This window comes from Oncorhynchus clarkii, chromosome 25 (genome assembly GCF_045791955.1).
Source record: "Oncorhynchus clarkii lewisi isolate Uvic-CL-2024 chromosome 25, UVic_Ocla_1.0, whole genome shotgun sequence".
Taxonomy (NCBI): Eukaryota; Metazoa; Chordata; class Actinopteri; order Salmoniformes; family Salmonidae; genus Oncorhynchus; species Oncorhynchus clarkii.
Genome location: NC_092171.1, coordinates 5,578,109 through 5,599,360, shown reverse-complemented (window position 1 = coordinate 5,599,360; position 21,252 = coordinate 5,578,109). Strand labels below are relative to the sequence as shown.

The 21,252-nt window shown below is 43.0% G+C and overlaps 2 protein-coding genes and 1 pseudogene across 4 annotated transcripts in view; 1 reads left to right on the top strand and 2 right to left on the bottom strand.

Annotated features, from left to right (window-relative positions):
* Positions 1-3,475: 3,475 nt before the first annotated feature.
* On the bottom strand, positions 3,476-12,677 carry LOC139383269 (doublecortin domain-containing protein 2-like; annotated as a pseudogene).
* A 584-nt stretch (positions 12,678-13,261) lies between these two features.
* On the bottom strand, positions 13,262-17,550 carry LOC139383974 (IQ motif containing C). Its single transcript, XM_071128601.1, has 5 exons — positions 17,483-17,550; positions 16,586-16,726; positions 14,272-14,593; positions 14,013-14,137; positions 13,262-13,857 (listed from the first exon to the last, which is right to left on the bottom strand). The coding sequence occupies exons 1-5, from the start codon at positions 17,516-17,518 to the stop codon at positions 13,822-13,824; spliced, it is 660 nt and encodes a 219-aa protein (XP_070984702.1). The 5' UTR covers positions 17,519-17,550; the 3' UTR covers positions 13,262-13,821.
* Positions 17,551-17,793: 243 nt separating this feature from the next.
* Positions 17,794-21,252, top strand: part of LOC139383244 (FA complementation group M) — a 69,957-nt gene continuing 66,498 nt past the window's right edge. For 2 of the 3 annotated variants that reach the window (XM_071127690.1, XM_071127688.1), the window contains exons 1-4: positions 17,794-18,596; positions 18,694-18,866; positions 19,688-19,765; positions 20,025-20,183. In XM_071127690.1, coding sequence (XP_070983791.1) covers positions 17,867-18,596; positions 18,694-18,866; positions 19,688-19,765; positions 20,025-20,183 — 1,140 coding nt within the window. In that variant the 5' untranslated portion in view covers positions 17,794-17,866. The remainder of the gene's footprint in view (positions 18,597-18,693; positions 18,867-19,687; positions 19,766-20,024; positions 20,184-21,252) is intronic. The other variant, XM_071127689.1, reaches the window with a different exon arrangement.

Here is a 21,252-nt window from a genome sequence, read left to right as displayed (position 1 = left end):
TCCTTAAGCCATTTTGCCACAACTTTGGAAGTATGCTTAGGGTCATTGTCCATTTGGAAGACCCATTTGCGACCAAGCTTTAACTTCCTGACTGATGTCTTGAGATGTTGCTTCAATATATACACATAATTTTCCATACTAATGATCCCATCTATTTTGTGAAACGTACCAGTTCCTCCTGCAGGAAAGCAACCCCACAACATGATGCTGCCACCCCGCTTCATGGTTGGGATGGTGTTCTTTGGCTTGCAAGCCTCCCTCCTTTTCCTCCAAACATAATGATGGTCATTATGGCCAAACAGTTCTATTTTTGTTTCATCAGACCAAATCAAATCTTATTTGTCACATACACATGGTTAGCAGATGTTAATGCAAGTGTAGCGAAATGCTTGTGCTTCTAGTTCCGACCATGCAGTAATATCTAAGAAGTAATCTAAGCTAACAATTTCACAACTACAGTGCTTTGCGAAAGTATTCGGCCCCCTTGAACTTTGCGACCTTTTGCCACATTTCAGGCTTCAAACATAAAGATATAAAACTGTATTTTTTTGTGAAGAATCAACAACAAGTGGGACACAATCATGAAGTGGAACGACATTTATTGGATATTTAAAACTTTTTAAACAAATCAAAAACTGAAAAATTGGGCGTGCAAAATTATTCAGCCCCTTTACTTTCAGTGCAGCAAACTCTCTCCAGAAGTTCAGTGAGGATCTCTGAATGATCCAATGTTGACCTAATTGTCTAATGATGATAAATACAATCCACCTGTGTGTAATCAAGTCTCCATATAAATGCACCTGCACTGTGATAGTCTCAGAGGTCCGTTAAAAGCGCAGAGAGCATCATGAAGAACAAGGAACACACCAGGCAGGTCCGAGATACTGTTGTGAAGAAGTTTAAAGCCGGATTTGGATACAAAAGATTTCCCAAGCTTTAAACATCCCAAGGAGCACTGTGCAAGCGATAATATTGAAATGGAAGGAGTATCAGACCACTGCAAATCTACCAAGACCTGGCCATCCCTCTAAACTTTCAGCTCATACAAGGAGAAGACTGATCAGAGATGCAGCCAAGAGGCCCATGATCACTCTGGATGAACTGCAGAGATCTACAGCTGAGGTGGGAGACTCTGTCCATAGGACAACAATCTATATTGCACAAATCTGGCCTTTATGGAAGAGTGGCAAGAAGAAAGCCATTTCTTAAAGATACCCATAAAAAGTGTTGTTTAAAGTTTGCCACAAGCCACCTGGGAGACACACCAAACATGTGGAAGAAGGTGCTCTGGTCCGATGAAACCAAAATTGAACTTTTTGGCAACAATGCAAAACGTTATGTTTGGCGTAAAAGCAACACAGCTCATCACACCATCCCCACTGTCAAATATGGTGGTGGCAGCATCATGGTTTGGGCCTGCTTTTCTTCAGCAGGGACAGGGAAGATGGTTAAAATTGATGGGAAGATGGATGGAGCCAAATACAGTACCATTCTGGAAGAAAACCTGATGGAGTCTGCAAAAGACCTGAGACTGGGACGGAGATTTGTCTTCCAACAAGACAATGATCCAAAACATAAAGCAAAATCTACAATGGAATGGTTCAAAAATAAACATATCCAGGTGTTAGAATGGCCAAGTCAAAGTCCAGACCTGAATCCAATCGAGAATCTGTGGAAAGAACTGAAAACTGCTGCTCACAAATGCTCTCCATCCAACCTCACTGAGCTCGAGCTGTTTTGCAAGGAGGAATGGGAAACAATGTCAGTCTCTCGATGTGCAAAACTGATAGAGACATACCCCAAGCGACTTACAGCTGTAATCGCAGCAAAATGTGGCGCTACAAAGTATTAACTTAAGGGGGCTGAATAATGTTGCACGCCCAATTTTTCAGTTTTTGATTTGTTAAAAAAGTTTTAAATATCCAATAAATGTCGTTCCACTTCATGATTGTGTCCCACTTGTTGTTGATTCTTCACAAAAAAATACAGTGTTATATCTTTATGTTTGAAGCCTGAAATGTGGCAAAAGGTCGCAAAGTTCAAGGGGGCCGAATACTTTCGCAAGGCACTGTATCTTATACACACAAGTGTAAAGGAATGAATAAGAATATGTACATAAAATATATGAATGAGCGATGGCCAAACGGCATAGGCAAGATGCAGTAGATGGTATAGAGTACAGTATATACATATGAGATGAGTAATGTAGGGTATGTAAACATTATATAAAGTGGCATTGTTAAAAGTGGCTAGTGATACATTTATATAAATCCTTCCATTATTAAAGTGGCTAGAGATTTGAGTCAGTATGTTGGCAGCAGCCACTCAATGTTAGTGATGGCTGTTTTAACAGTCTGATGGCCTTGAGATAGAAGCTGTTTTTCAGTCTCTCGGTCCCTGCTTTGATGCACCTGTACTGACCTCGCCTTCTGGATGATAGCAGGGTGAACAGGCAGTGGCTCGGGTGGTTGTTGTCCTTGATGATCTTTTTGGCCTTCCTGTGACATCGGGTGGTGTAGGTGTCCTGGAGGGCAGGTCGTTTGCCCCCGGTGATGCGTTGTGCCGACCTCACTACCCTCTGGAGAGCCTTACGGTTGTGGGCGGAGCAGTTGCCGTACCAGGCGGTGATACAGCCCGACAGGATGCTCTCGATTGTGCATCTGTAAAAGTTTGAGTGTTTTTGGTGACAAGCCAAATTTCTTCAGCCTCCTGAGGTTGAAGAGGCGTTGCTGCGCCTTCACCACGCTGTCTGTGAGGGTGGACCATTTCAGTTTGTCCGTGATGTGTACGTCGAGGAACTTAAAACTTTCCACCTTCTCCACTACTGTCCCGTCAATGTGGATAGGAGGCTGCTCCCTCTGCTGTTTCCTGAAGTCCATGATCATCTCCTTTGTTTTGTTGACATTGAGTGTGAGGTTATTTTCCTGACACCACACTCCGAGGGCCCTCACCTCCTCCCTGTAGGCCGTCTCGTCGTTGTTGGTAATCAAGCCAACCACTGTAGTGTCGTCTGCAAACTTGATGATTGAGTTGGAGGCGTGCATGACCACGCAGTCATGGGTGAACGGGGAGTACAGGAGAGGGCTGAGAACGCACCCTTTTGAGGATCAGCGGGGTGGAGATGTTGTTTCCTACTCTCACCACCTGGGGGCGGCCCGTCAGGAAGTCCAGGACTCAGTTGCACAGGGCGGGGTCGAGACCCAGGGTCCCAGGGACGAGTTTGGAGGGTACTATGGTGTTAAATGCTGAGCTGTAGTCGATGAACATCATTCTTACATAGGTATTCCTCTTGTCCAGATGGGTTAGGGCAATGTGCAGTGTGATTGCGTCGTCTGTGGACCTATTGCGGCGGTAAGCAAATTGGAGTAGGTCTAGGGTGTCAGGTAGGGTGGAGATGATATGGTCCTTGACTAGTCTCTCAAAGCATGATGACGGAAGTGAGTGCTACGGAGCGATAGTTATTTAGCTCAGTTACCTTAGCTTTCTTGGGAACAGGAACAATGGTAGCCCTCTTGAAGCATGTGGGAACAGCAGACTGGGATAAGGATTGATTGAATATGTCCGTAAACACACCAGCCAGCTGGTCTGCGCATGCTCTGAGGACGCGGCTGGGGATGCCGTCTGGGCCGGCAGCCTTGCGAGGGTTAACACATTTAAATGTTTTACTCACATTGGCTCCAGTGAAGGAGACACAACTTGTCTGGGTCTTTTGGGAGGGGAAGAGGATCTTTTTCATAGAACTTCTTATCCACTGTAGCCTTGGTCAAAATCTCGAGGAGAAAAATACAAAGGACCTCTTGTAGTATCAATCCTTTCACACTAACAACAACCAGGCGTGAATAAACATGCATTTAACAAAGACTGTTACTTTTATCCCTACGAGCACAAGATGTTGAAAAAATATACACTACCGTTCAAAAGTTGGGGGTCACTTAGAAATGTCCTTGTTTTTAAAAGAAAATCACATTTTTTGTTCATTAAAATAAGATCAAATTCATCAAAAATACAGTGTCGACATTGTTAATGTTGTAAATGACTATTGGAGCTGGAAATGGCACATTTTTGATGGAATATCTACATAGGCGTACAAAGGTCCATTATCAGCAACCATCACTCCTGTGTTTCAATGGCACGTTGTGTTAAATAATCAAAAGTTTATCATTTTAACAGGCTACTTGATCATTGGAAAACCCTTTTGCAATTATGTTAGCACAACTGAAAACTGTAGTGCTGATTAAAGAAGTAATACAACTGGCCTTCTTAAGACTAGTTGAGTATCTGGAGCATCAGCATTTGTGGGTTCGTTTACAGGATCAAAATGGCCAGAAACAAATCATTTTCTTCTGAAACTCATCAGTCTATTCTTGTTCTGAGAAATGAAGGCTATTCCATGCGAGAAATTGCCAAGAAACTGATGATCTCGTGCAACGCTATGTACTACTCCCTTCACAGAACAGCCAAACTGGCTCTAACCAGAATAGAAATATGAGTGTGAGGCCCCGATGCACAACTGAGCAAGAGGACAAGTACATTTAGATTGTCTAGTTTGAGAAACAGACACCTTACAAGTCCTCAACTAGCAGCTTCATTAAATAGTACCCGCAAAACACCATTATCAACGTCAACAGCGAAGAGGCGACTCTGGGATGCTGACCTTGGCCAATAAAAATAAAAGATTAAGATGGACAAAAGAACACATACTGCCTAGAAGGCCAGCATCCTGGAGTCGCCTCTTCACTGTTGAGACCCTTGTTTTGCGGGTACTATTTAATGAAGCTGCCAATTGAGGACTTGTGAGGCGATTGTTTCTCAAACTAGACACTCTAATGTACTGGTCCTCTTGCTCAGTTGTGCACCGGGGCCTCACAGTCATTTCTGGTTAGAGCCAGTTTGCGCTGTTCTGTGAAGGGGGTAGTACACAGCGTTGTATGAGATCTTCAGTTTCTTGGCAAATTATCGCATGGAATAGCCTCCATTTCGCAGAACAAGAAAAGACTAACGAGTTTCAGAAGAAAGTTATTTGTTTCTGGCCATTTTGACCTGTAATCCCACAGGCTCAAAATGACTAGAAACAAAGCACTTTCTTCTGAAATTCATCACTCTATTCTTGTTCTGCGAAATGAAGGCTATTCCATGTGATAAATTGCCAAGAAACTGAAGATCTCGTACAACGCTGTGAACTACTCCCTTTACAGAACAGCGCAAACTGGCTCTAACCAGAATAAGAGTGAGAGGCCCCGGTGCACAACTGAGCAAGAGGACAAGTACATTAGAGTGTCTAGTTTGAGAAACAGACACCTCATAAGTCCTCAACTGGCAGCTTCATTAAATAGTACCCGCAAAACACCAGTCTCAACGTCAGCGGAGAAGAGGCAACTCTGGGATGCTATCCTTCTAGGCAGAGTTGCAAAGAAAAAGCCATATCTCAGACTGGCCAATAACAATAAAAGATTAAGATGGGCAAAAAAACACAGACACTGGACAGACGAACTCTGCCTAGAAGGCCAGCATCCCGGAGTCGCCACTTCACTGTTGACGTTGAGACTGGTGTTTTGCGGGTACTATTTAATGAAGCTGCCAGTTGAGCACTTGTCCTCTTGCTCAGTTGTGCACCGGGGCCTCCCACTCCTCTTTCTAACCAGAAGGTTAGGGCCAGTTTGCGCTGTTCCGTGTTATACGAGATCTTCAGTTTCTTGGCAATTTCTCGCATGGAATAGCCTTCATTTTGCAGAACAAGAATAGACTGATGAATTTCAGAAGAAAGTTATTTGTTTCTGGCCATTTTGAACCTGTATTCAAACCCACAAATGCTGATGCATCAGATACTCAACTAGTCTAAAGGTCAGTTTTATTGCTTCTTTAATCAGCACTACAGTTTTCAGTTGTGCTAACATAATTGCAAAAGGGTTTTCTAATGATCAAGTAGCCTTTAAAAATGATCAACTTGGATTAGCGAACACAACGTGTCATTGGAACACAGGAGTGATGGTTGCTGATAATGGGCCTTTGTACACCTACGTAGATGTTCCATAAAACATCTGCCATCTCCAGCTACAATAGTCATTCACAACATTAACAATGTCTACACTGTATTTTGATCATTTTGATGTTATTTTAATGGACAAAAAAGTGTTTTCTTTCAAAAACAAGGACATTTCTAAGTGACCCCCAACTTTTGAACGGTAGTATATGTATGGTTAAACAAATGTTAAAGAGAAGTCTTTCAACATCTTGTGTTCACTGTGATAAAACTTCATGTTACTCAAGGAATAAAACGATCCCAGAAAGAAACACACCTGATCTCTGCTGTTGGAATGAGGAGGATCTCTGCCAATTAGGCCCTCATCCTCCACTCTCTCTGCCACTCTCTAAAAGATAGACACAACAACACATATTCCAGTTTGCTAAACTATACACTATACCAACAAACCTTACATACAGTTGAAGTTGGAAGTTCACATACACTTAAGTTGGAGTCATTAAAACTCGTTTTTCAACCACTCCACAAATGTCTTGTTAATAAACTATAGTTTTGGCAAGTCGGTTAGGACATCTACCTTGTGCATGACACAAGTCATTTTCCAACAATTGTTTACAGATAGATTATTTTACTGTATCACAATTCCAGTGGGTCAGAAGTTTACATACACTAAGTTGACTGTGCCTTTAAACAGCTTGGAAAATTCCAGAAAATTATGTCATGGCTTTAGAAGCTTCTGATAGGCTAATTGACATAATTTGAGTCAATCGGAGGTGTACCTGTGGATGTTTTTCAAGGTCTACTTTCAAACTCAGTGCCTCTTTGCTTGACATCATGGGGAAAATCAAAATAAATCAGCCAAGACCTCAGAAAAAAATTGTAGAGCTCTACAAGTCTGGTTCATCCTTGGGAGCAATTTCCAAACGCCTGAAGGTACCACGTTCATCTGTACAAACAATAGTACGCAAGTATAATCACCATGGGACCACACAGCCATCATACCGCTCAGGAAGGAGACGTGTTCTGTCTCCTAGAGATGAACGTACTTTGTTACGAAAAGTGCAAATCAATCCCAGAACAACAGCAATGGACCTTGTGAAGATGCTGGAAGAAACAGGTACAAAAGTATCTATATCCACAGTAAAACAAGTCCTATATCGACATAACCTGAAAGGCCGCTCAGCAAGGAGGAAGCCACTGCCCCAAAACCACCATAAAAAAGCAAGACTACAGTTTGTAACCGCACATGGGGACAAAGATTGTACTTTTTGGAGAAATGTCCTCTGGTCTGATGACACAAAAATAGAACTGTTTGGCCATAATGACCATCGTTATGTTTGGAGGAAAAAGGGGAAGCTTGCAAGCCGAAGAACACCCTATCCCAACCATGAAGCACGGGGGTGGCAGCATCATGTTGTGGGGGTGCTTTTCTGCAGGAGGGACTGGTGCACTTCATAAAATAGAGATGGCATCAGAGGATGGAAAATGATGTGGATACATTGAAGCAACATCTCAAGACATCAGTCAGGAAGTTCAGAAAACCAGTCCGTATCTGGTGTGACCACCATTTGCCTTATGCAGCATGACACATCTCCTTCGCAAAGCTGATAAAGCTGTTGATTGTGGCCTGTGGAATGTTCTCCAACTCCAATTAATTGGTTTTATGAAGTTGCTGGATATTAACAGAAACTGCAGCACGCTGTTGTGCATGTCGATCCATAGCATCCCAAACATGCTCAATGGGTGACACTTCTGGTGAGTATGCAGGCCATGGAAGGACAGACATTTTCAGCTTCCAGGAATTGTGTACAGATCTTTGCGACATGGGACCGTGCATTATCATGCTGAAACACGTGGTGATGGTGGCGGATGAGTGACACGACAATGGGTCTCAGGATCTCATCACAGTATCTCTGTGCATTCAAATTGCCATCGATAAAATGCAATAGTGTTCGTTGTCCATAGCTTATGCCTGCCCATGCTATAACCCCACTGCCACCATGGGGCACTTTGTTCACAACGTTGACATTAGCAAACCGCTCGCCCCAAAATATGCCCTACACGTGTTTTGCGGTCGTGAGGCTGGTAGGACGTACTTCCAAATTCTCTAAAACGATGTTGGAGGCGGCTTATGATAGAGAAACAAACATTCATTTCTTAGGCAACAGCTCTGGTGGACATTCCTGCAGTCAGCATGCCAAGTGCACACTCCCTCAAAACTTGAGACATCTATGGCATTGTGTTGTGTGACAAAACTGGACATTTTAGAGTGGCCTTTTATTGTCCCAAGCACAGTTTAATGAGCTTCTTGATATGCCACACCTGTCAGGTGGATGCATTATCTTGGCAAAGGAAAAATGCTCACTAACAGGGATATGAACAAATTTGTGCACAAAATGTTAGACAAAGAAGCTTACTGTGCATATGGAACATTTCTGGGATCTTTATTTCCGCTCATGAAACATGGGACCAACACTTTACATGTTGCATTTATATATTTTTTCCCGTATAATAAACCTCATACATAATTTCAAGGAGAAAAGTAAAAGATGGTCCAATTACACTACTTAAGGGAATAAATAACAGTTCAAACTTCATTGTCCCCAGAGGGAAATTTGGTTGCAGGCAGGGGTAACATTTTAAAAAAAAACACACATAGTACATAGATTTTGTTTCTTCTTCTTCGGGCAATAGAATGCGAAAATCAGATACTGCACCATTTAATTCCCTATCCCTACTTGGGCCAAGTGTTTAACATGTTTTAGCCGGTGGGTACAAAGGAGTGCTTGTATCAGTTGCTTTTTAGTCTGGTTTGTATCTGGAACCTGAGGGTAGAAGTTGGAACGCGGAGTGGAGGGGGGTGGTTGCTGTCCTGGAACGGAGGGCTTTGGGTAAGGAGGACAATAAGAGTGGAGGAGAGAAAAGAGTTATACCTGGTCAACAGGGAGATCTACTGCTGTGTTCTCATTCTCCAGCACCTCCTCAGCCCCCTGCACCTCCTCTCTCCTCCTCCGTACACATCCTTTGAACACACTGGCCTGGGCTGCAATGCACACACACACACACAGAGAGACATGAACGATAAATCATCGTAAGTGTGTACAGACACAATCATGAATACAATACTTTACACTATGCCAGGGGTCTCAAACATGCGGCCCAGGGGCCACATCATGCCCACAAGTTGCTTTTTTGTGGTTCCACCTCTGATATCTAATTCCTATTCAAATCAGGCCCTCCGTGAGAACAGCAAAACTGACACTGGCCCCCAGGTAATTGGAGTTGTGTGTGTGCTCTTACCTGGTCCACTCCTTGGCAGAAGCCTAGGTTGGGCTCTTGTTCCTCACAGGTCTGGCGTAGAAGATAGCGCTCACCTCCTTCTTTGGTCTCCTTTGAATGTCTGGGAGTGTCGTCTTCCCTACTTCGTCCCCCGTTGACTTCACCCTCCGTCTGTCCGACTGGAACCACAACATCAGAGTCGTGTTCATTGGACACCATATGGAAGAAAACAGACACACAGGGTGGGACTACATGGACTTGTAAGAAAAGCACATTTTTTGCTACAGTGTTTCGACTGTACCTCTGGAGAGTCCAGGAAGAGCAGAGTCACTGTATCTGTCCTCAGGGCCCCCTGGTTGCCTTCCTGCCCTGAGCAAGACAAAGGGAGACAGTGTGTACCTTTATTACCACGCTCAATTGTTCTACAGACAAAATAAATATAAAATATGAATCAGTAGATGATAAGCACAAAGTAGCATACCTCATATCTCCTTAATTCCAGGGTAAATTCTGGAAAATGGAAAATTGAAATTCATGTAATATAGAATTCAATATTTGATTTAGAATAAAACACACACACTAGTCTTTAGTCTTGTCTGTCTAAAAGCTGTTCTATTGTCAGATTCTCTAACATTTCTGTACGATGATAATTCCATCCATACCTATCAGTGGCTTTAGGAACCAACAGCTCCACGTAGGGCAGCTTCTTGAACCTCCCTGCTCCCACTGCCACATAGTGGGGGGGTCACTAATGGGGTCAGAGAGCCTCTAGCCTTTTGGGGGCCCTAAGTGAGATTTGGTTGGCGGCAACAACAAAAAATATACTTTCTCCATTTTGCTGACACATTCGGTCTGTGGAGTAATATTGCCTAGGACAAAAGATAACAGAATACATCACAAATAAACTACAGCACTGTAGTTCTAGACAGATTTGTGAGTCAGAAAAAAAGACAAGGCAGAAATACAACCTCCTCTGAGCAGTGAATGCCAAATAATACAATTTGATAAACAATCATTAATATAGCAACTATCCCATTTGATATAATTTAACACCAGGTGATTAAGAGCGTTGGGCCAGTAACTGAAAGGTTGTTGGTTCAAATCTCGAGACGACTAGGTGAAAAATCCGTCTGTGCCTTTGAGCAAGGCACTTGACTCTAAATGCTTGTGTAAGTTGCTCTGGATCAGAGCGTCTGCTAAATGACTCAAATGTAAAAATACCAGTTGTATTAATTACAGAACAGAACATTCACCCACAGACATTTCACAATTAGCAGTTATCACTTAGGGCCACACACCCTTCAGTCAGAGGGCAGTGTCCATGGCAACACACGTCATCATCCTGGCCAATAACACATCTACATAGACAGATTGAGTGCCCCACTTGAATGAATAACTAAACAATATAGCCACTCCGTCCACAAAATTGCCACTGACCTTACTATTAGGCCCTTAAGGCTATTGAGGCAATCCCTGTTAATATCACTTGTTTCTGACCACATAATATAACAACAAAATCAATACTTCAAACTAAACCTAGCCACAGACGGATAATAATGTTTCTACAGTGTTTCCACTTTGATGTGGCACTATGCAACGTTGTTGTATTTAAACCAAGCGGAAGGCATGGGGGCTGTCAGTGAGGGGCTGCGTACAGGTGTAGGATCTTAATTTGATTACTCTTTTGTTGCAAGCACAGCAGGAAATGCAAACTTGTTTTAAAAAGGTTGTTGAGTTTTTAGAAAGTTTGTCATTTCCACTTTGAAATTTCAGACTTGATTTGCCCTAATGAGAAATGTATCAACCCCAATAAAAAATGGCCATGAATTATAATCCACATGCTAATTCACGTTTCCTGTTGCTGCCGGATTATTTACCTGCTGTAGCAAACTGGCTCAAACTAAGATCCTACATCTGTAGGTTGTGTATCAGGCCTGCCCAGGCATGTTCAGAGCCCTGATAACACAGTGGCAAAACAACATCTGTGCCAACCCAAGTGTCACACAATCTACTGTTTCATATTAACTCAGTGGTGTAGAGAAAGAATGCTGACGGGCACGTTATGGTGGCCTTTCTGGTCCCAGTCAGATAATGGAGATTTATATTATTTTTAGGAGTACGATATTGCTCCAAAGCAGTACACACACTCCACAGCTGAAAATGAAACACATTCATATCTTGCTATCCAACCAATTGGACTGAATAAAAAGCAAGCCCTTTCCATTGTGCGAATGGCTATTGAGATGCTGCGCTTGAAATGGCCTTGCATGACAAGCATCCGTGACACGTCCGAGAGTCCTTTGCATAATGTTACCTCATCAAGACCTATCCTCCTTTGATATGTGAATGTATCTGATGATAAGAGAGAGCTATTGAAATGGGCCAACAATTACCTAAGACACCGGGTGACAGCTTGAATACAGCACAGAACATTGACGTTATTATGGTGCTTATTTACATATTTGTCTTGGTACCGGTTCTGATCCACCTGATTGCTTCTACACCTGCATTGCTTGCTGTTTGGGGTTTTAGGCTGGGTTTCTGTACAGCACTTTGAGATATCAGCTGATGTACGAAGGGCTATATAAATAAATTTGATTTGATTTGTTAGTGTGACCACCCCCCTCGGAGCGTTCCAGTGGCGAGTCCGAGATGGGTTAGGCCTGGATTCATGAGTAATGGACCCGACAGAGAGCCGCCACACACAGAAAAGCATATTGAACCTTACCCTGAGCTCCTTCTCTGGGTACAGGCTGCTTCTTCAGCCCTGTGTTCAAATAACTGTACGGAGAAACCAAGAGACATGTCAAGGGTTCACACGTCATCCCCAACGTCAATGAGACATAGAGCGCTTGACCCATGTCTGTATAAAATATTTGCATAATGGTTTACGAGCTTCATGTGTATTGGGCACACAATTGCATTACATCTCATAGGAAACATTAACTTTGACAAAAATAATGTAACCTACTGTATCTAGGCATTTACACAAGTCAAGGTAGACATACATGGTCGACATGAATAAATGGACCATTGAACATACAGGTGTAGAATTAAGACCATTTCCAGAGAATTCATAATTCTGCCTGGTAGACTACTACTCACGCCAGCTTCTTCAACCTCTCAAAGCCTGCAGCTACGTACTTGGCCCCGGTCTGGAGGTCTGACGGGGGGGGGGGGGGGGGGGGGGTGTACAGGGTCCTCACAAGGCTAGTGGAGCCTGGATGCAGTGGGTCACGTCATTGAGGAATGCCTCTATGGTGGCCACCTGTCGATGGTTGACCACGAGGAGAAGGGGTCACCGTTCCTGTAGACCATCACGCTCTTGACCGGAGGCAGGAGGAGAGTTGCTGACCCACTAGAAGCCATTTCACCAGATGCTGTCTTTGTCCCCGTCTGCTCGGGGTCTAACACACCACCTCTCATACACTCAAACCTTAGAAGACTAGAAGAGTGTCGAAATGTTTGAATTAGGTGAGACCCCCTTCTGTTGTTGTGTTCTGTGTGGTGGACTCTCCCGCTTTCTCTGCTCTCTCTCACACACACACACACATCTCTGGCGGCTGTATTTCCTGGTTGCTATGGCAGCAGGGCCAGCAATGACTGGCTTTGTGGGGAAAACCATCAGCTGCAACAAACTACAAGAAGAGGGAGAGTGCAGGAGCAATAGACAGAGAGAGAGAGCAAGGGGACAGTGTTGTAAGCTGAATAAATAAGAAACCATAAACTTATGCATCATCTTCAAAAAAACATTAAAAAACCCGTTGAATTGACATGGTCAAATTCACAAGTGAAGCCTAATGCTAGTTCTGTAGTATGTACAACGGAAACAGTAGTTAAAGCTCAGGGACAACACCTCTACAGTAGGTTTGGCTCTGGGAGTTGACTTGAAGTACCTTTTCCATTAATCCATTTCAAACATTCTCCCTTGCTTGACCTTTTATGGGCTGTCAAGAAAGCAGCTTTTGTGTTGTCGATATCCACACAAACAAGAACAGAACGTTGAATTGTATAACTGCACTTTAATGATTGTATTGAGTATGTGGTCTCAATGGGAAATGCGAGCTTGTGTGGATCATCTGAGATAAACTAAAGGCAGCAGGAATTCCCTTGAATCTCTCCCGTAACTTATTTGAAAAGAATGGAGATCACCATAGTTATATGGAACGATGAAGACAATAGCAGTGACGTGAAGCAACATCACATGTAGCACTGACAGCAACAACGCAAGTATTATTATTATTTAAAAAACATAGCTATAATATACTTGACCACGCCATCAATGGATAGTTACAAACATAAACATTATTCATAATATGTTTTCCCCAAACATTCACTCTGTGCCACTCATACACATCTTGAATAAATACCCCCCCCCCCCCCCCCAAAAAAAAATATACATTTAATTATACCCCTCCCAGTGTGGGATAGCTAGATTAATTTATTTGGTATATGATTATTTATGTATCTTAACATAATTTCATTTATAAACATGGGGAAAGATTCAGTCCTTCAGATCAATGTCCAGTTTAGAGAAACAGCCTCTCCTTGGTCCTCTGCCATTAGGAAATATTCAGACTCTCTTTCAGTGACAGGTACTGAGAGAGAGAGAGAGAGAGAGAGAGAGAGAGAGAAAGAGAGAAGAGAAAGATAATGTAATTGTTAACCTTGCATTGAATATTGGTCTTATTCTTCAACACAATCAATGAAAACAATGCGACAATGACATAAAATTAGAGAAAACGTCTTTCACTTTTTTACGGCTGGCAATAGCTTGTTGAAGCCATAGCATCTCCATGGCCAGAGTGTTCCTGTGTAGCTGCAAGGCTTCAGGGGTATGGGGCTCGTCCTGGGCCAGACTACGCCACCGCTGGGAACCTGGGAAAAGGCAGACACGTTCAGAGCAAGTCATTAACTTACATGCCCTAAAAACAATGAGTATAAAGTCTCTAAAAACAAGCATATTTGGATTCACACACACTAAACTTTTATTTGACCCACGCACACCTTACCTTTCTGAAAACAACCATCTCGACCCAGACTGCTCCAGACAGTGGTCGTATCCCCTGTGCTCTCCAGCACGCCTCCTCCATCCAGCTGCTCCCCCTGACTGCCCTCAGTCTCCCCCTCACCCCCAGGTGGACAAGAAGAAGGCCTGGAGGAGCCCCTGGAGATGGATGCCCGTCCATGGCTGTAGGGGTCATCTCTCTCTGGTTCTAGCCTATTGGACATAAGCTGTGCCCCTTCTCTCTCCCCTGGCTGCTCCAGAGGATGGCTTCCCCTGTCTGGTGCTTCTTCCGCATGTTTTTTGGTGAAGATACCAGATGGGCCATCCTGTATGGTAGAGTACAATAACATTTGCTAGATACACAAACAGTGCAGAAAATTACAAGCAGAACTTACGGTCTTCGAGAGAATGGCAAACTCATCAAGGACCTCAGCCACCCGAGCCATGGTTTGTTCACCACGCTACCAGACGGTGGAGACAGTACAGGTGCATCAAAGCTGGAGTCAAGAGGTTGAAAAACAGCTTCTATTTCCAGGCCATCAGACTGTTAAATAGTCACCACTAGCCGGCCTCCACCCAGTACCCGGCCCTGAACTTTAGTCAGGATACCATCCGGTACTCAGCCCTGCACCTTAAAGACTGCTGCACGTAGTCATTGAACACTGGTCACTTTAATAATGTGTATATATTGTTTCACCCACTTCAGATATATACAGATAATACACTGTATTCTAGTGAAGGCTCAACCTATATAACTACTGCTGTACACACCTTTTCTATTCATATACTGTCACTCCATAATGTCCACACACACACACACACACACACACACACACACACACACACACACACACACACACACACACACACACACACACACACACACACACACACACACACACACACACACACAGGTCAAAAGTTTTAGAACACCTACTCATTCAAGGGTTTTTCTTTAATTTGACTATTTTCTACATTGTAGAATAAAAGTGAAGACATCAAACCTATGAAATAACACATATGGAATAATGTAGTAACCAAAACAGTTTTAGCCACCCTTTGGGTTCTGAGAATAGGATATATACTTAGTCATGTCACTGAGGGAGAGAGGGTAATTTATAATGTTTACATTATATCAGGGATCCTATTGAAATATTGAGTGCTTAGGGCTACACCAGAAATGAATGGTTATCTGCAGGAGGATGGTACAGTTGAAGTCGGAAGTTTACATACACTTAGGTTGTTGTCCTTAAGCAAAATCGCTTAAGGACAACAAAGTCAAGGTATTGGAGTGGCCATCACAAAGCCCTGACTTCAATCCTATAGAAAATTTGTGGGCAGAACTGAAAAAGCGTGTGTGGACAAGGAGGCCTACAAACCTGACTCAGTTACGACCTCAACCCAATTGAGATGGTTTGGGATGAGTTGGACCGCAGAGTGAAGGAAAAGCAGCCAACAAGTGCTCAGCATATGTGGGAACTCCTTCAAGACTGTTAGAAAAGCATTCCTCATGAAGCTGGTTGAGTTAATTCCAGGAGTGTGCAAAGCTGTCAAAGGCAAAGGGTGGCTACTTTGAAGAATCTCAAATACACTTTGTTTACTACATGATCCATTTGTGTTATGTCAAAGTTTTGATATATTCCCTATTATTCTACAATGCAGAAAATAGTAAAAATAAAGAAAAACCCTTGAATGAGTAGGCGTTCTAAAACTTTTGACCGGTAGTGTACATATATTTATATTACACTGACATTGCTCATTCTAATATTTTTACGTTGCTTTTGTTTGTGTATTGTTAGTTATTACTGCACTGTTGAAGATACAGTGCATTCGGAAGGTATTCAGACCCCTAGACTTTTTCCACATTTTGTTACGTTACAGCCTTATTCTAGAATGGATAATATTAAAAGACAAAATCTAATCAATCTACAAACAATAACAAAGCATAATCAGGTTTAGACATTTTTGCAAATATATTACAAATAAAACACTGAAATACCTTATTTACATAAGTATTCTGACCCTTTGCTATGAGACCCAAAAGGTGCATTCCGTTTCCATTGATCATCCTTGAGATGTTTCTACAACTTGACTAAGAACATAGTGGCCTCCATCATTCTTAAATGGAAGAAGTTTGGAACCACCAAGACTCTTCCCAGAGCTGGCCACCTGGCCAAACTGTAACAAAATGTGGAAAAAGTAAAGGGGCCTAAATACTTTCCGAATGCACTGTAAGAGTTTCGCTACACCCACGATAACATCAGCAGAATGTGTGTATGCATCCAATAACATTTTATTTGAAACCTTAAAATGCTTACGTCTTTGAAGTGAGGAATGGCAATAATGTGCCCCTTCCACTCTAAGTGGTTCACTTCTCCATCGATATCTCTCACAATATCCTCAAACTCTGAACGTGCGCAGTTGATCTCCTTTCTCATCAGATATCCACGAGCGTGTGCCTGTGGGAAAGGGGTGAGGTGACCACTGTGTTAGTGTTGGCTACAACACCTGGTGAGGTTAAACTTGTTCGCTAGTAGTAGTGTCGCAATTGACAACTAGAGCTACGTTTGAACCAACAACCCTTCAGTAACTGGGAGAGCACATTTCCACCTCTGCCATTTAGGTCCCTCCAGAACTATTGGCAGGGTCTGTTGTATACAGAATGGCATTGACCACACTATTCCACCTCTCCGGAGAAGCCTCTATTCCCAAAGCAAATGGAAACACTTCCATCAAATGAAGGAAGCTCCTGGGATAATCTACCCGACTTTAGAGCAAGGGTACAGCTATGGCATGAACAAACAATTGGCTACTGTACTGTATGTTAGAGCATGTTGTAGTACACTTTCCTACTGTGCCATAAAGGTCCAGACCGTTTGGCAGAGTATATTCACATACAGGGTATCTACAATATCATAAAAAGCTAGCTACATACATTTTGTGAATACAACCCTGTTCAACAGAGACTGTAGTTAGCTACAATACTGTATTAAGCTAGCGGCTAGATCGCATCGTGTTACGTTGTTAACGTTAGCTAGTAACTTAAGCCTCCCACCCACAGTCAGTCCCCGCTGCTAGCCAACACTAGCTAAAGTTAGCTTTGAAGCTGCTTTCAAGCAACATGCACGCAGCTATAGTAGCAAGACAACACGGGTAAGCAAACGATCATTCTTTGTTTGGAGACGCCAGCCAGCTAGTTAGTTAGCTGCTTTTACCTGAAAAAGTATGAAAGTACACTCGCGTCCCTCCATTGCTATGGTAACGAGGAAAAGTTCGCGGGGAAATAAACCGAGTTTTGTTCCTTTTCCGGTGTCACAATCACGTCAAGTGAAAATGAAAGTCCCTTCGTGAAATGTGTCATTTAAAATATATATCAACATCTCCTTATAAGTCGGAAACTCGTCTATATTTCTAATATATTCAAAGCTATTATTAGTCATTTCTGCGTTATGTCGCTATTGGTGTTTATTTAGAAAAATATGTGAGCGACCCCGGAAGTACTTATTTTCGCAAACTTCGTAACGCTACCGCTGTCCAACAATATTTGGCTGTCTGGTCTCCGTATGGCTTCTTGCTAAAAATCAACGCCACACGCGAAAATGAGTGGTCTGAACCAAATGACTTTGTTCCAGACGTGGGGAGCATCTGTTCCACAAAAGGTTAGTCAAACGAATAATGTAAAGAATTCTTCCGGACGACGAAAAACAACGCAAAACAGCAGGGGCAGCACAGCAGCCTCAGTCAAGACTCAGAAAAGGGCGACTGGTATAACTTTGCCGCCCCGTAACACGCTATGGGGTGAATTTGATCAGGGGTCCACAGCTGACAGCGAGGTGAGAGATGTCGAGGAGGTTGTTGCTGATGATGATGATGATGATGATGAAGATGATGATTTAATGGTAGTTGCTGTTTATGAGGCGGAAAAGTCTTTGCAAATTGATGGAAACCTTGGACAACATAGTGAACACACAACAAATGTTGAGAGCACTTGTCTCACACAGATAAGCTCAAGTGGATCAACATATTACAAAGACTTCCCTGGCCTTGACAGCTCCTCTGCAAAGGTATGGATCTACCCCACCAACTATCCCATAAGGGACTACCAACTAAAGATATCGGAGGCGGCTTTATTTCAGAATACGCTGGTATGCCTCCCCACTGGCCTGGGCAAGACTTTCATTGCTGCTGTGGTAATGTACAACTTTTATCGATGGTATCCATCTGGAAAGATAGTTTTCATGGCACCAACAAAACCCCTGGTGGCACAACAAATAGAAGCGTGCTACAATGTGATGGGTATTCCACAGACACACATGGCAGAGTTGACAGGTAAGTTGCCACACATGTATCTTAAACGTGTTTAAGCAGGGCCATGGCAAGGCCATAAAACATGTCTTGTCTGACATTTCCATTCCTTTTCCACCAGGGAGCACGCAGGCTCAGCAGAGGCAGGAACTGTGGAGGTCCAGGCGCATCTTCTTCCTCACTCCCCAGGTGTTGGTGAACGACCTGTCTCGAGCCACCTGCCCCGCGCTGCACGTCAAGTGTGTGGTGATTGACGAGGCTCACAAGGCACTGGGGAATCATGCCTATTGCCAGGTATCTAACACTTAAAACCATACCTGAGAATGTTTCTGCCTTAACTAAGGTAGTTTGTGTTGAGCTTTACATTTATGTCAATGACCATTACAGACCAGAGGTAAGCTATTTCACCACTGTTCTATAACTGATACTGGCTCCAGTTACCACCAGAGGGATTGATTGATTGATATAATTTATTAGATGATTAAAAGTAATAGGCTTGCCCAGCCGGTGACGGAATGACATGCATACAAGAGAACACAATAAAGCCCAGATGCTTATTTTCATTGCTGTCCTCAAAATCAAATCAAATCCTATGTTATTGGTCGCATACACGTGTTTAGCAGATGTTATTGCGGGTGTAGCGAAATGCTTGTGTTTCTAGCTCTGACAGTGCAGTAATAGCTAACAAATAATATCTAACAATTTCACAACATATACACACAAATCTAAGTAAAGGAATAGAATTAAGAGTATATAAATATTTGGGCGAGCAATATCAGTGGCATAGACTAAGATACAGTAGAATACAGTATATACATATGAGATGGGTAATGCAAAATATGTAAACATTATTAAAGTGACTAGTGTTCCATTTATTAAAGTGGCCAGTGATTTCAATTCTATGTATATGGGGCAGCAGCCTCTAATGTGCTAGTGATGGCAGCAATAATTATCAACAGCAGAGGTGCCTGTTTGAGAGACCTTGTGAGAAAAATACCCCCAATCAAACCGCCATGTTATTTCTCAGATATTGTTTTTGTGACACCTTAAATCTATTCTCTAGTGACTGTTAAATTGCGGGAATAATAGCATGTTGTCACTGCTTCTCTCCTCAGGTGGTGAGACAGTTGGGGAGCCAGACTCAACAGTTTCGCATCCTGGCACTCAGCGCCACGCCAGGTGGAGACACAAATGTGAGCAGCACAGCCTCTTCCACAACACTGAGGATGTTTACAACTATTATTTTGACCTTATGATGCTTTCAAAAGGGTATTAAATGGACTAACATGACATTATGCACTGGCATTCTGTAATGATGTACCACTTCAACCATTTACAAGAGAACAGAAATTATATTCCACCTCAATAGTATTCACATTATGTAGGATTATCACCCAAATGACCTACTTCCTAGAAATCTATCAACTCACTCCTGACTGTCTTCCTCTGCAGTCAGTGCAGCAAGTCATATCCAACCTGCTGATCTCCCACATTGAGCTGCGGTCTGAAGAGAGCCCTGACATCCAGGCCCACTCCCACCAGCGCAGCCTGGAGAAGGTGGTGGTTCCCTTGGGGGAGTCGCTGGCCGGGCACCAGGCCCTCTACCTACAGGTAGGCACCATAGATCCTCTCATATCAGACTTGGTGGCACAGATTGTTTTCCTGGAAATGTGATGTAGCTTATGTCAACTAGAAAGGTAAACAGTGTTCTTATCTGTATGACAGCTGTAGAGCCTTCCAAGACACAATAATAACGTCTATGTTTTGTTAGCTTTTTGAACTTTGTGGTGAAGGAGTGGCCTTTTGAGGCTGGTTCCCTTTTGATCCTGGGTTATGTGATATTTGTGTTGGTGCATTGTCACCATCATCTGGCTGAGATTTGTTATTGCAGGATGTTTTTTTTCAACTGTCCCGTACTTGGGAGTAAACATTCTCTTTTGCCATCTCAGTGTGTGGTACAACTTAATTAAATAATTCTAACAATAGAAGCTGCATACCAGGGTGCACTGTAGTTGTTTGTCAATGTGCCCATTTCAGACTAATTGGTCTCAATTGGCTGGAGTGGTAGAATGTTGTGGCTGTAAAGCAAAGGGCCAATCCACCAGCTACTCATCCAGCACTGTAGCTCCAACCTCAATCAGTGTCACCTGTCAAGCCACTGGAGCTGAAGTGACTGGCTGCTATGCGAATCAGATAAATGAACGCTCCGATAGGTGCTCCCCATGATCCAGCATTCCAGACAGCCTCTGGCGAGGAGGAGACTGGACCCGTGTGGTGCCGCCTGTAGTTGGTGCACCTCTTGTCTGATGTGCTGAATTTCCAAAGTTACTTTCATGGTTTATGGTCTAGACAAGATGCCATGGCCTCAACATTGACTCACTCAAAGTAGGTTTGCCTCGGCAAGCATCTCCTCCATGGTCTTGACTAGTTGCCCTCAACATTGACTAACAGTGGTATGTTTGCATCTCCCTGGGCGCCTCATTGCATAGTATCAATGTGACAGCCTGAGCCTACTTGAGGCTCCATGATATATTGTGCATGGGATCCCGCTTGTGAGGGATTGTGTTTCACACAAGTAATTGAGCCCACAATTATTCCCTTGTCATGGGAAAGAATATTTATTTCCATTCCCTCTTTTGTAGGTTATGTATTTTGAGTGGGAATTAAGTCATTTGGCAGA

Excerpts from the sequence above, each read along its gene's own strand:
- LOC139383974 (XM_071128601.1), bottom strand. The coding sequence starts at position 17,518 with ATGGAGGGACGCGAGTGTACTTTCATACTTTTTCAG. Across the intron at positions 14,594-16,585 it reads CCATTCCTCACTTCAAAGAC|GATGGCCCATCTGGTATCTT; the intron begins GTAAGCATTTTA and ends TCTACCATACAG. Across the intron at positions 14,138-14,271 it reads AGATGGTTGTTTTCAGAAAG|GTTCCCAGCGGTGGCGTAGT; the intron begins GTAAGGTGTGCG and ends GCCTTTTCCCAG.